Consider the following 13,274-nt stretch of genomic DNA (forward strand, 5'->3'; position numbering starts at 1 on the left):
GTCCTCAGCAGGGAAAGGCAGAGCTGAGCTCATGCCACGGGGTCACTACTGCAATTTTATTATTGCATTTTTAAAAATAAAAGGAAGAGGACGACAGGCCGTAACACAGAATGCGAGGGGCTGGGGAAGAAGTCAAGGAAGGCTGCTGCCCCTGCCTCACCCGCAGCACCAGCCCTGCCCGCCCGGCTCCCCCAAATAAACTTTAAAAAGGAGAGAGGTATCTGAGAGTTGCCGACTTTCTAACACCGATAGCTGGGAAAAAAACAAACAAACAAACAAAAAAACAACTGTTGTGGAAAAAGAAAAACGACGGCACCCACCCAAAATAAAACCCCGGGGAAGAGGGGCCAGCGCTCAGTCCAGACAGCCTGCGCTGGGGACGCCAGCCCCACGCGCCCCACAACAGCCCACCCCTCACAAGTCCAGCTCCAGGTCCTGCAGCTCCTCCTCCAGGGCTTTCCTCCGGCCCAGCTTCTCCAGCTGCTCCTTGGTCGGCTGCTTTATCTCCCCAGAGTCGAGCCGCTGCTGCAGCTCCTCCACCTGCCGCAGCTTCTTCTTCAGGTTCTTGATCTTCTTGCTTTTCTCTGAGGCTGCAGCTTCCCCGTCAGCAGAGCTCTGGGTGCTGCAGGCCGGCTGCGGTGCGGCCGCTCTCGTGTCCCCGCTGCTGCCCCCCGACAAGGAGACCTTCTCCAGCGATTGGATCAGTTCGTCTGTTTCCCTCTCTCCTTTCTCCTGCTGCTGCTTCCTCTTCTCCTTGCGTTTCAAGTTCCTTTTTGCTGTTTTGGACAGTCCAGTCTCCCCGCCCTCCGCTTTGCTGGGCTGCTTGCTGGGCTGGGCGTTGGGCTCCAGGCTCAGCCCCGGGGGCAGCTCAGGCTTGCTTTTGAAGAACTTCACGTATTTGTTCTCATACCTGCATGGGAGGAGATGCAGTGACGGTGCTGCTGCCCCCGTGGAGCTGCAAACCTCACCACCTCCAGCCTCGCCATCAGCACAGCACAGCCCTGACCCAGTGCTCAGCTCCAGCACTGCCCTGAGCTCCTCAGGATGTCCTCATGGCCGTGGCTCAGCCCAGCCCTGCGCAGAGGAGCAGCCAGATACGTACCATCAGGACTCAGCTTATGGGCTAAGGGGGTCAGAAGTGCTCAGGCACCTGGAAAGAGACTGAGACCTCAAGACATGACCTGGTTTAGACACACTGGGGGCTCCCAGCCTTGCCACACACCCCACAGCCCCAGCGTGGTGCAGGTAACGGGCACAAAAAGTGCCCACAGTTTGGGATCCTGGGCACACCAACGCCATCGCCCTGCTGCCAGCAATGGGGCTCCACCCCAGGACCCCACACCTGGCCGCCTGCCCCACTTACACCGGCACCTCCTCCTGTGGCACGTAGCCCTCCTTCACGCGCCGCTGCTTCCGCCAGGTGCCGTCAGGGCGCTGCGTAGAGGCGATGTACTTCCCTATGGGGGAGAAAGCAACGTTGGGTGGGGGGCACGAGGGGCTGCTCCTCTGCTGGGGCTGGGGGCTGCCCGGCACCTGGTACTGTTCTGGGGGGAAGAGAAGCGACCAGCCCTGCTGGGACACGGGAGGATGGGAATAAACACGGGAGATGTGACCCCACAGAGAGCACGGGGGGGCTGATGTGACCCCATAGAGAACGTGCGTGGGGGGAGATACCGCCCCGTAAAGAAATCAGGGTGAAGATCCGACCCCATAGAAAACACAGGAAGGAGATCCGACCCCACAGATAATGCAGGGGGGAGATCCGACCCCACGGTGCGCTGTGGGAGATGCCACGCAGAGCTGGGCTGGGCGCAGGCCGCAGGGAAAAGGCAGAACGGAACCGAGCCCACGGAGAGAAGGGACGGAGCTCACCCCGCGGAGCGCAGCCGCCCCGCCGCCCCCAGGCGCGGCCTCGGCCTCACCGCGCCCTGCAGATCCCCGCCCCGCAGCGCCGGAGCCGCCCGTCCCCGTCCCGCAGCGGCGGGCCCGCACCGCGGCGCGCTCACCGGTCTCATCAGTCACATAGGGAGTCGCCATCTTGCGTGCGCGATACACTTCCGGCCCCCACGCCCCGCCCCCGGAAGTGGCGGCGCGGCGTTCCGACAGAGGATTGGGGAGATTCGCGAGTGGCGGCGGCCATTTTGTTTTTAAAGGCGCAGCGCTCCGTTTTGCGTGGAGTCGCTGGGCGCGGGGCTGCTGCGGTGACGCCGGGCTACAGCGTGCCCGCGCTGCGGGACGGGGGCGAACCGGGCGATAACCCGCCTCAACCGAGCCTTCGGGGCCGGTCCCGCCCCGCCTCGGTGTCACGTCGGGGAACAGGGAGGGGTCGGGGCTCCCCGCAGCGCAGAACCACGCGGTTCACTGGGGGGAGGGGAACAAACTGCCCTTCCTTCCCCCCCGCACCCCCCGGGGCAGTCCGGATGCGGCCCGGCCCCGCGCTGCGATCGCCGCGGGGATTTCCACGCGTGCCCCCTCCCACCCCTTCCCGCTCCCCTCTGCCCCCCCTCCGGTCCCAGCCCCCCTGCGGGCCCCCCGGCCGCTTCAAGGTACAACGGAAGCGGCCCCGTGAGCGCGGGGCAGGTGCGAGCCCGGCGGGGAGCGGAGGGGAGCGGACCCCGCCCCGGCGCTGTGCCCCCCCGCCGCACGTGCTCCCGGTGCCGCCCCGAGCCGTGATGTCAGAGGGGCTGGGCGGCGGCGGCGGCAGCGCGCGGGCACCGGGCCGGACCGAGCGGCGGCACCGAGCGGAGCCCCGCAGGTACCGGCGGGCACCGGGGGTGTGGCGGGACGGCGCCGGGTGGGAGGGGGCGGGGCGAGGCGAGACCGGTGCTACCGGGATGAGCCGCACCGGGATTGGCTGCGTCGGAAGGAATCGAACCGGACCGAACTGAAGCGGGCAGTGCGGGGCTCGGTCCGATCGGAGCGGAGCGCCTCGGGCTGGGCTGAACCGACGGCACCGAGCGGGAAACGGGAGGGAAGCGGCGCCGGCGGGGCACGGCCCGGGCTGCACCGTGGGGCGTCGTTTCGGTGCCGCCGCCCGTTCCCGGTCCCGCGCCCGTCCCGGTGCTCAGCGCGGTGAGTTCCGAGCTCCGCTCCCGTCCCGTCCCTCCGCCGCCTCCTCGTTCCCGGGGCGCGGCGAGAGGAGGAAAACGGGGAAGGCGAAGGGCCCGGCCCCGCCCGCCCCTCCGCCGGGCTCCGCCGCTCCCACCTGCCCGTCCCGGAGCCGCCTCGGGCTGCGCTGACACCGGCACCGGCGGGAGGCGGCCCCGATGCCTCGTATCCGACGGCAGCCGCCTCGCCCCGGGGTCCTCGAGGGAGAGAGCGCAGCCCGGGGGTCCCGGGAGCGGAGAGGGGCCGTGCGTGGGTGCTGCCCCCCCCTCCTCACGGTTCCCGTTCCCTGCCCGTTACTAAATAAGGGAACCAGCCGCCGCTCCGGGGGGGTCCTGGGGGCCGTGCCCGACCTCGGGGCCCCCGGGGGGGCCGGCGTCGTGCTACGGCTCGGTTCCCCCAGCGCGGGTTCCTGACGCAGCCCCGGTGCGGAGGGAGAAGGGGGTGGGAGTGGTGCTGGGATCACCCATGGGTGCTCCGGGAGGCGGCAGGAGGGACGCGCACACATTGTCCTCTTCCCCTTTGGGTCACATTTGGGGTCCCGGGGGATTGCGGCTGCGGCTCCGTTTCCCCCGTCCCCCCTCCCCCACAACCTCCGCCCGGTGCCGCTCCCGGGCCGCGCTCAGCATCTGCCGCCCGGTGCCACGCAGGGAGCAAAGCTCAGCCCTCGCCCTCGGGGCCGGCACTGCCTGCCTCATCGCGGGGCCGGGAGGGAACCGCATCCCCGCGGGGTGCGTGGGTGGCAGCCGGATGCGTGGCAGCAGGATGCGAGCAGCCCCGGGCGGGCGCCGACCTGTGCGTGTGCGAGCGAGCTGCTGCCCGCCCGGCCTCGGGGGGGGTGGGGTTGTGCTGGGGGCTGTGCTGGGGCAAACGGGGCGGGGAGAACGCGGGGAGACCCCCGCCGTGCCCCCACCGCCGCCCTCCGCCTGCAGGCAGCGCAATGGAGGAGAGCGCGGAGTGGGGAACGCTCAGCCCCGAGGAGTTCGCCCAGCTCCAGAAGTACCTGGATTGTGAGTTGGGGGGGGAAGGGGGGGGAAGCAGCTCGTGTGTGTGTGTGTGCACGGGTGTGGCTGCACTTTATGTGTGGCTTTGTGTGTGTGTGTGGCCGTGGTTTTTACACGCGTGGGGTGGCCACGCACACGTGTGCACCGCGATGGAGAGATGGGCGTGCAAGGGATACGTGTGCATACCCGTGGGTGTGCCTTGCACACACGTGTGCGTGCATGCATGGCATGCGTGTGCACGCCCCTTGCCTGTGTGTGAACTCCCCGAGCATCCTTGCACACGCCTGTGCCCGCAGACAGCAGCAGGAAGGTGCAGGATGTGCTGCAGGAGTTCTATGGTGACGGGGTGCTGTCCCAGCACCTTCAGGGAGAGGTGAGCCCCCCCCCCCCACACACCCCAGGGGCTGCCTGCTGACCCCCCCGCCCGCACACTCACCTCCAGCCCCTCTCTGCCCCCCCCAGTGCGTGGACTTCGAGGGCTTCAAGCTGTTCCTGAGGAGCTACCTGGAGGCAGATGATGTCCCAGACACGCTGTGCCATCACCTCTTCAGGTCCTTCCAGAGCACGGGGCAGCCGGGCGCCGGTGAGGACCTGGGGGGGACTGGGAAACTGGGGGGGGGGGATGGGTTAAGACACGGGGGGGCTCAGCTTTGTCCATCCCACAGATGCTGACCTTGTCTGCGTTAATGATGTCTCCTGCTACTTCTCACTGCTGGAGGGCGGGCGCCCCGAGGACAAGCTGGAGTGTGAGTGGGGGTCCTGTGGCACAAGGGAGGCCGGGGGGAGCACCGCCATCTGACTCTGCTGTGCCCCTCCTTCCCCCCCCCAGTCACATTTAAGCTGTACGACAAGGATGGGAACGGGCTCCTGGACAGCTCGGTGAGGGGACAGGGCTGGGGGGGGCATCTGGGACCCCCGTCATCACCCCCACCTTCATCCTCGCCACCGCCGTGCTGCAGGAGGTGGAGCGGATCATCACCCAGATGATGCGGGTGGCCCAATACCTGGACTGGGACGTCACAGAGCTGAAGCCAGTGAGTGGCCCCGCTTCCCTCCCCACGTGTGCCCCCCCCAGACCCGCTGAGCCCCGCGTCCCCCCAGATCCTGCAGGAGATGATGCGGGAGATTGACTATGATGGCAGTGGTGCGGTGTCGTTGGCGGAGTGGCTGCGCGGCGGTGTAACCAACATCCCCCTGCTGGTGCTGCTGGGCCTGGAGGTGGTGAGTGCGGGGGGTGCGCTGTGCTGGGACCCCCCCGGAGTTGTGTCCTGACCCCCCATCCTCCCACCCTCTCAGCACATGAAGGATGATGGGCAGCACATGTGGCGCCTGAAGCACTTCAACCGTCCTGCCTACTGCAATGTGTGCGAGACGCTGCTGGTCGGGCTGCGCAAACAGGGGCTGTGCTGCATCTGTGAGTGGGGCAGGGATGGGGACAGGAGGGGGACGATATGGGATGAGGATGCAGCGGGGACGGGGAGAGGTGGGGTGGGGAGGAGGACAGCGATGGGGTGAGGCTGGAAGATGAGGGATGAGGACGGGTGGGCGCAGGGGTGAGGACAGGGGCAAGGATGGGGTGATGTCCCTGCGTTGGGTGGGGAGGGGGCACAGGGGGGGGATGGGATGGGGATGCGGTGGGAAGAAGCCCCGCCCCACGTGTTGCAGGAAGCCCCGCCCCCTCCAGCTGGGAAAGCCCCGCCCCGAAATGGGCGTGGCTACTACAGAAACCCCACCCACCTGGGAAACACCGGGCTGCCATTGGTTCCTGGGGCGGAGGGGGGGCCGTGCTGTGATTGGCTGAGGGGCAGCTTGGGGGTGGGAGCAGGGGGCCAAGCCCCGCCCCCTCACGGCCGTCCCTCCCCCAGTCTGCAAGTTCACGGTTCACGAGCGCTGCGCCCGCAAGGCCCCCCCCAGCTGCATCAGCACCTACGCCAAGTCCCGCAAGGAGGCCGGTGTGAGTGCCCCGGCTGTCCGTCCATCTGTCCATCCATTTGTCCGTCCGTCTGTCCACCTGCCTGCTCCATTTGCCGGTCCGTTTGTCCGTGGCTCCACCTGCGGTCCATCCGTCCGCTCATCTCTTTGCCCGCCCATCTGTCCGTTTGTCCATCCGTCTCTTTTGTCAAGCTGTGCAGCTGTCTGCCCACCTGGTTGTCCCTCCGTCCGCCTGCCCACCCATTCCTCCTCCTGTCTGTCCGTCCCTCCGTCCGTCTGTCCCACCGCCTCCCGCCATGACTGCCCACGCAGGTCCAAGCCCACGTCTGGGTGAAAGGTGGCTGCGAGGCCAGCAAGTGTGGCAAATGCCAGAAGAAAATCAAGAGCTTCCAGAGCCTGACGGGGCTGCACTGCGTCTGGTGTCACCTCAAGGTGGGGATGGGTGGAGGGGCCCCCCGTGATGCTGGTTGGTGTCACAGGGGGGTCCCCGTCTCCTCCATCCATCCCCAAGGGATGGGGTGGCTGGACGTGGTCTCTGCCCCCCAGATCCACGAGGATTGCAAGCCTGCTGTGCCCCCCACTTGTGACTGTGGGCTGCTGAGGGATCACATCCTGCCCCCCTCCGCCATCTATCCTGTGGTGCTGGTGAGCTCAGGGGAAGGGGTTGGAGGGGGATTTAGGGGAATGAGGGATGTCCCTGCTTGGGGATGTGGGTGTCACCTCCCTGCTGGGGGTGCAGGAGCGGCAGAACAGCCAAAAGGATGAGAGTGGGACGCCGGGTGAGGACGGACCACAGGTCTTCACCACTCCTGAAGGACAGGCGCTGCGGGTGAGACACGTTCCCCTGTTATCCCTCTGTCCCCACCCGTATCTGTGTCCCCCCATGGCGCCATGCCTGGCACTCAACCCCCCCCCCCCAAACCCACAGGTCAGCCCTGTGCCCGACACCCACCCACTCCTCGTCTTCGTCAACCCCAAGAGCGGAGGGAAGCAGGGAAAGAGGTGAGGGGCTGGGCAGGCGCCGGGCACACTGTGGGATCTTCTTCCACACACACAAATTTAGGGGGAGGTGGGGGTTGGACCCCCCCAGCCCACCTTCCCTTCTCCTGCAGAGTGCTCCGGAAGTTCCAGTACCTGCTGAACCCCCGGCAGGTCTACAACCTGCAGCAAGGAGGACCCAACCCAGGGTAAGGGGGGAACGGGGGTGTGGTAAGTGCTGGGAGGGGGGCAACCAGCCCTGACCTCCCTCCCTCCTTTTCTTCCCTTCCCTTCTCCTCCCCAGGCTCAACTTCTTTCGGGACGTGCCAGATTTCCGCATCCTGGTGTGCGGCGGGGACGGCACCGTGGGATGGATCCTGGATGCCATTGGTGGGTCTGCACCCCCCCCCGTCACCCCAGGATTTGTTGGCCAAATCCTTCCCCCCCCCTCACTGCACTTCTCCCTGCAGACAAAGCCAACCTTCCCCGACGACCCCCTGTGGCCGTTCTGCCCCTGGGCACCGGCAACGACCTGGCGCGGTGCCTGCGCTGGGGTGGAGGTGAGCAGTGGGGTGTGAGAAGTGGGCAGTCCAATATCCCCCTCACCCCCCTCCAGCCTCCCTCCTGATCCCGGTGTCTCCCCCAACACCGTCCACAGGCTACGATGGGGAGAACCTGGTGAAGATCCTGAAGGACATCGAGGGCAGCAGCGTGGTGCAGATGGACCGCTGGCACCTGCGGGTGCTGCCCACCTGCCCCACCGAGGCTGGTGACCCCGTGCCCTACGAGATCGTCAACAACTACTTCTCCATTGGGGTGGTGTGTGGGGCTGGGAGCTGCCGGGGAGGGGGAGGCGCAGCATGGCCAGGTTTCACCCCTCCACACTCTATGCCCATCTCCCCCCCGCAGGATGCCTCCATCGCGCACCGCTTCCACGTCATGCGGGAGAAATACCCTGAGAAGTTCAACAGCAGGTGAGTGCCGCCCCCAGGCCGCATCCCTGTGACCCCATTGTGCGTCCCCACATCCCCACCACGCCGTGCTCCCCCCCCAAGGATGAAGAACAAACTCTGGTACCTGGAGTTTGCCACCTCCGAGACGCTCTTTGCCACCTGCAAGAAGCTCAAGGAGTGCCTGAGCATCGAGGTGCGCCTCATCTCTGCATCCCTGTGCCCCCCCCTCGGCGCTCTGCCCTGACCCTGCCCCCCCTCCTCAGTGCTGCGGGACCCCTCTGGAGCTGCGGGGTGCGCTGGCGGGGGTTGCCGTGCTCAACATCCCCAGCATGCACGGAGGCTCCAACCTGTGGGGTGAGACCAAGCGCCCCCTGGGGGAGGCGAGGCGGCCGCCCGGTGCCGCGCAGCCCCCGGCCATCACCGACGCCGAAACGCTCAAGACCTGCGTGCAGGGTGCGTGGGGTGGGGGTGAGGAACCAACCCCCCCCTCGAGGCTGGCACCGTCCTGACCCCTCCTCAACCCCTCCCCCTCCTCAACCCCTCCCCTTTAGACCTGAGCGACCAGCGGTTGGAAGTTGTGGGGCTGGAGGGAGTGCTGGAAATGGGGCAGATCTACACCGGGCTGAAGAGCGCAGGAACGCGGCTGGCCAAGTGCTCCGAGATCACCCTGCGGTGAGCCCTGGGGTGGGGGGGAGGTTGTGCCCCCCCCTCAAGGGCTGTGGGTGAACTGTAAGGGGGCTGCCGTTGCAGGACGCTGAAAGCCCTCCCCATGCAGATTGATGGAGAGCCCTGGATGCAGCCACCCTGCACTGTACGTGTCCCCATGCCGGATGGGGGGTTCTTAGTTCCCCTGGATCCCCCTAGCGGTTCTGTGCCCTCCCCATGTTGCCTCCCCCCCACTCTCATCCTCTGTTACAGATCAAGATCACCCACAAGAACCAGGCACCCATGCTGATGGCCCCCCCACCCCGCTCCTCCAGCTTCTTCGGCCTCAAGAAGGGCTCTATGGAGGGCTAAAGGGGACCGGACCCTCCCCACCCCCCCCAGCACTGGGCAGGGCCCTTCTGTCCTTCCCCTCCTCCCCTGCGCACCCAGGGATGGGTCCCCCCACATGGGGGGGTGGGAGGAGAGGCTGGAGTCCCCACCCTGCTAGCCCCCCCCCCCCCCACACCCGTGCCTATTTATTACACCCAACCCCCGCGTTTCAAGTGCCTCTTATAGTAAATAAAGCTGGCGGCTGGGACCCCCCTTCCCCCCCATGCAAACAGACGGAGCACAGCTGAGCTGAGTCTTTATTAGCAGCCGGTACACACATCCCCCCCCAGTTCCTGGGGGCTCGGGCCAGGCAGGGGGCTCTGTACTGGGGGGTTGGATGCAGACTCCCCCCCTTAGACAGTGTTGGCACGCAGCAGGGGGCTGCTTTCTCCACTGGGAGCCCCCCCAAAAGCCTGGCGCAGCAGCAGACGCAGGGCAGCACCAGGAGGCAGCCAGCTGTGGGGCCTGGAAGCTGGGGGGGCTGCGGGCAGCAGGGGGCTGTACTTCACACGGCTGCAAGCAGAGGGGGGAGGGGGTGAGTGCTGTGTTCTCCCCACGTCCCTCCCCACCCCCCCCACGTCCCGGTCCTTCCACCCGCTCACCGGTAGGTGTAGGCAGCAGTGCCCAGTGCAGCAGCAATGAGCAGCAGCCCCACGGTGAGTGTGGTGCCGCTGGCAGCTGGGGATGTTCCTGGGGGGGCAGAGGCAGCTCAGCACCCCCACACCTCCCCTTCCCCTTCCCCCCCCCCCCCCCCCATCCCTCTCCTACCTCCGACAGCCACACGGGTGCTGGCCACAGCCAAGCTGTTGCCATTGGCCAACGAGACGTTGAGGCAGTAGAGGCCGGACTGGTTGAAGTCCTGGCGCAGCACCAGCTGGCAGCCCGGCGCCGGTGCCACGGCTGAGCACGTCTGAGTCTGCGCTGTGCGACACTCGGCATCCGCCACCACGGTGCACACCTCCTCGGGAAGGCTGGGGGGGAAATCAGTGCGCTCCCAGGACCCCCCAGCCTCCACTGCCATCCCCATGTCCTGCCTTGCTCCAGCCCATGGGCTCCCAGTGTCCCCGACCCCGTGCACCGTCCCCATCTGCTCCCATCTCTGGTGCACCGTGCCCAGCTTTCCTCACCTCCCCTCGCACGTCACTGTCAGCTCCATGCTGTTTCCGCTGCCTTCAGACGCCGCGGGCACCACCTGCACGATGGCCACGCTCTCGATGCCCTCTGTGAGGGGATGGGGTGTCAGATGAAGGCTGGACCCCCTTGAACCCCCTCCCCGGCCCCTCAGCCCGGTGCTCACGGACGATGTTGAGCTCAGTGGAGAAGGTGCCATAGCGGTACAGGACGCAGCCGGTGGGCTCAGCCTCGGGCGCCTGGCGCTTCACCAGCAGCAGTGGCTCCGCTGTGGCTCCAGCTGTGGCACTGCCAGAGGATACAGCTGTGGCTCCAGCTGTGGGGTCTGCTATGGATTCAGCTGTAGCTGCAGCTGTGGGTTCAACTGCGACCCCATCCGTGGCTCCAGCTGTGTCCACAGCTGTGTCCACAGCAGTGGCTCCAGGGGTGGCTGCAGACACGTCCCCTGCTGTCTCCACACCTGCAGCAGTCCCATGCAAAGAAGCAGATGGAAATAGGTTTGGAGGGACCCAACCATTCCCTCGCAGGACCCCTCAGCCCAAAGCCCATCTCCCTGTACCCCATGGGAACAGAACCCACCTGCTGCCACGCTTCCCTCCACTGCTGTGGGGGCCACAGTGCCCAGAGCATCCCCAGCTGAGGACACTGAGGTGGGGGGCAGGGGGTCTGCAGTGGGGTCTGTACCGGCTGCTGCATCGGCCACTGCAGTGCTGAGCACCGGGTCAGGGTTGGGCTCAGTGGCAGCGCTGTCTGAGGGCACAGCTTCTGAGACCCCCGTGGATTCTGCTGGTGCTCCAGAGGCTGCGGGTGCTGCAGCAGTGCCGGGTGCCTCGGTGGTTCCGGGTGCTGCAGCAGTGCTGGATCCCGTGGGGGTGCCAGGTTCCGCGGCGGTGCCGGATCCCGTGGGCTCCTCAGGCTGCGTGGCCGTGGGTCCCAAGGAGGGCAGCGGCCCGGTGGTGGGATCCACAACAGGGGGCGTGGAGGAGCCGCAGGAGCTGAGCGGGATGGCCGCCTGCAGCACCAGGCGGGCAGCAAAGGAACCAGCCTGCAGGTAGGTGTGGGTGACGGTGCGGCTGCGGGAGATGAGCGTGCCGCTCTGGTCCCCGAAGTCCCACGAGTAGGAGATGTCAGCATCACGCAGGTAATGGCTGGGGTCGTGCAGCCGCACGCTGAAGGCCACGGGGCGGTTGAGCACAAAGCTCCTGCCGTCCCCCGCTGCCACCTCCAGCTGTGTCACATCCACCACCATGGGCACCTGGTCTGGGGGACGCAGGGACATCAGCGTGGGGACACCGTGCCTGCTGCCAGCCCGTCCACCCCGCTGCCACGTACCTGTGATGCTGAACTGCGTGCTGGCTTGGCCGATGGGGATGAACTTCTGGCTGCCACGGTAGTGATAAACCACCACCTCCATGGTGTAGGAGCCCAGGGCCACCCCGTCCGTCCCCACCGTCAGCTGCGACGCCGCTCCGTCCACCACCTGCCAGTAACGCCCTGCGGGGGCACCGCAGTCAGGCACGACACTGTCAGGCACGGGGACATCCCAGCAGTGCTGGGAACACAGCGCAGAGCCGTCCTCACCCCACGTCCACCAGACGTAGACGAATTTCCCACGTTTGTCCCAAGCGCTGCGGGGAAAGGGCTGCCCGTCGGGGAAGACGCCATCCGAGCCCTCGGCCAGCTGCTCCGGGAACACCGGGTCCCCCTGCACCACGCGGGTGCCTGCAGGGAGCAGCCATGAGCGAGGCGTTGCTGCGCCCCCAGCCGCGCCTCCAGCCGTGCCCCCGGCCGTGCCCACCATTGACGGTGCAGTTCTGGCTCCACACCACGCGGCCGTCGGGCAGCGCCGTCTGCGTGCTGGGGAAGCGCAGCGCGATGGAGAAGGTGGCCCTGGCACCCGCCATGGTGGGAGCGTCGTTGCTGATGTCGAAGGTGACGTCGCCTCCTGTCAGGCACGAGGACAGCGGCTCAGGGAGCGGCGCCGCGGCCGTCTGTCCCCGTGTCTGTGCGTCCCCGCGCTCACCTCGCCAGCAGTCGCTTTGCTGCGCTCTCCCCTCCTGCCACGGGCGGTACCGCGCTGCGTCCCAGCTCCGGAACGGCGCCGGGCGGCCAGCCCACACCGGACCCTGAAAGCCACCGCGGCTCCGGCCACCGCCTCCTGCGGGAAAAGGGACAGGGATGCGATGGCACCGCGCTGGGACCCCCCGCACAGCCCCAGAAACACGTGATGGGCTCAGGCTGCGGCGCGGGGCAAAGCCCATCACATGGCGCTGCCCAAAGCCGTTTCATGTGACGCTCAGCTGAGCTGCAGCGGGGGCTGGACGGGGTGAGCGCTCCCCCCGTGTCCCTTCTCTGCCCCACTGACTGCAGTCCCCACGGGATCCCACGGCATCGCCCGTGCACAGACGGATGGGGGTCACCGTGGGGCCCCCGTGTGCACGAAGCAACGGAGACGCTGCTCCCTCCTTGTGCTGGGGACTCCCCACAACGCGGGACGGGTTGAGCCCGGTGCTGGGGGGGCCCGCACCCACCGCAGAGCCCACACCGAGTCCAAACTCCAACCCTGCTCTGGGAGACTCAATGCCACCATCCACCCCCAACCCGTCCCCATTTGGTGTCCCACAGGTAACCCACGGCTGCCCCACGAAGCCCACGGGCAGCTCACAGCCAGGACCACCCCTCACGTACCCCGGTTGCCTGAAGATCCCCCCCCCGCAGCCTCACTTACGCTGCTGTGCCGTAGTCAGGGCCAGCAGTGCCGCCAGCAGCACGATGGCCCCTTGCAACCGCATGATCCTTGATGCTCCGGCTCCGGGAGAGGCGAAGGCAGCGGCTGCGGGGGAATAAGAAGGGACCGTCTTTACATAGCCCCACCCCGAGGGGCGGCCCTGGGGAGGGCCTGCGGGTGGGCACGTGCGCGCACGTGTGGGCATGTGTGCGCGCACATGGCTACGGTCACACGGCTGCCCTTGCTCAGCTCGGAGCCGGTGGGTTCGGGGTGTGTGAGACCCCCGCCAGGGGCTCAGCACAGCCGCTGCCCCCCGCTCACAGCACAGCAGCGCCTGGTCCGTGCACCGGGTGCCGCGGGGAGCCGGGTTATGGGTGCGACCCTGGGACCCCCTTGGGGTGCGACACA

General features: G+C 67.3%; 3 protein-coding genes across 5 annotated transcripts; 1 reads left to right on the plus strand and 2 right to left on the minus strand.

Moving 5' to 3' along the window:
* Positions 1-35: 35 nt before the first annotated feature.
* On the minus strand, positions 36-2,299 carry PYM1 (PYM1 exon junction complex associated factor). The gene is made up of 3 exons (XM_031609337.2): positions 2,007-2,299; positions 1,364-1,457; positions 36-910 (listed from the first exon to the last, which is right to left on the minus strand). The coding sequence occupies exons 1-3, from the start codon at positions 2,035-2,037 to the stop codon at positions 415-417; spliced, it is 621 nt and encodes a 206-aa protein (XP_031465197.2). The 5' UTR covers positions 2,038-2,299; the 3' UTR covers positions 36-414.
* A 244-nt stretch (positions 2,300-2,543) lies between these two features.
* DGKA (diacylglycerol kinase alpha) lies at positions 2,544-9,175 on the plus strand. Its single transcript, XM_031609331.2, has 24 exons — positions 2,544-2,755; positions 4,038-4,115; positions 4,406-4,482; positions 4,572-4,692; positions 4,775-4,855; positions 4,939-4,988; positions 5,069-5,143; positions 5,211-5,330; positions 5,406-5,523; positions 5,975-6,063; positions 6,354-6,473; positions 6,588-6,686; positions 6,781-6,870; positions 6,970-7,043; positions 7,154-7,228; positions 7,324-7,409; positions 7,490-7,579; positions 7,678-7,838; positions 7,929-7,993; positions 8,075-8,165; positions 8,236-8,425; positions 8,524-8,644; positions 8,723-8,783; positions 8,891-9,175. Exons 2-24 carry the CDS (start codon positions 4,046-4,048, stop codon positions 8,987-8,989), a joined length of 2,223 nt encoding a protein of 740 aa, XP_031465191.2. The 5' UTR covers positions 2,544-2,755; positions 4,038-4,045; the 3' UTR covers positions 8,990-9,175.
* Positions 9,176-9,262: 87 nt separating this feature from the next.
* PMEL (premelanosome protein) lies at positions 9,263-12,968 on the minus strand. Of its 3 annotated transcripts, XM_031609332.2 has the most exons (11): positions 12,867-12,968; positions 12,162-12,296; positions 11,937-12,083; positions 11,720-11,860; positions 11,471-11,632; positions 10,718-11,398; positions 10,305-10,598; positions 10,135-10,228; positions 9,776-9,978; positions 9,610-9,697; positions 9,267-9,520 (listed from the first exon to the last, which is right to left on the minus strand). In XM_031609332.2, the coding sequence occupies exons 1-11, from the start codon at positions 12,928-12,930 to the stop codon at positions 9,361-9,363; spliced, it is 2,169 nt and encodes a 722-aa protein (XP_031465192.2). In that variant the 5' UTR covers positions 12,931-12,968; the 3' UTR covers positions 9,267-9,360. The 3 variants fall into 3 exon arrangements, with proteins under 3 accessions (XP_031465193.2, XP_031465192.2, XP_089984458.1); XM_090128332.1 differs by lacking the exon at positions 9,610-9,697 and having other exon boundaries at positions 9,399-9,520; XM_031609333.2 differs by lacking the exons at positions 9,610-9,697; positions 9,776-9,978 and having other exon boundaries at positions 9,263-9,520.
* Positions 12,969-13,274: the final 306 nt, after the last annotated feature.

This window comes from Phasianus colchicus, chromosome 33 (assembly GCF_987193195.1).
Source record: "Phasianus colchicus chromosome 33, bPhaCol1.hap1.1, whole genome shotgun sequence".
In the NCBI taxonomy this organism is placed as follows: Eukaryota; Metazoa; Chordata; class Aves; order Galliformes; family Phasianidae; genus Phasianus; species Phasianus colchicus.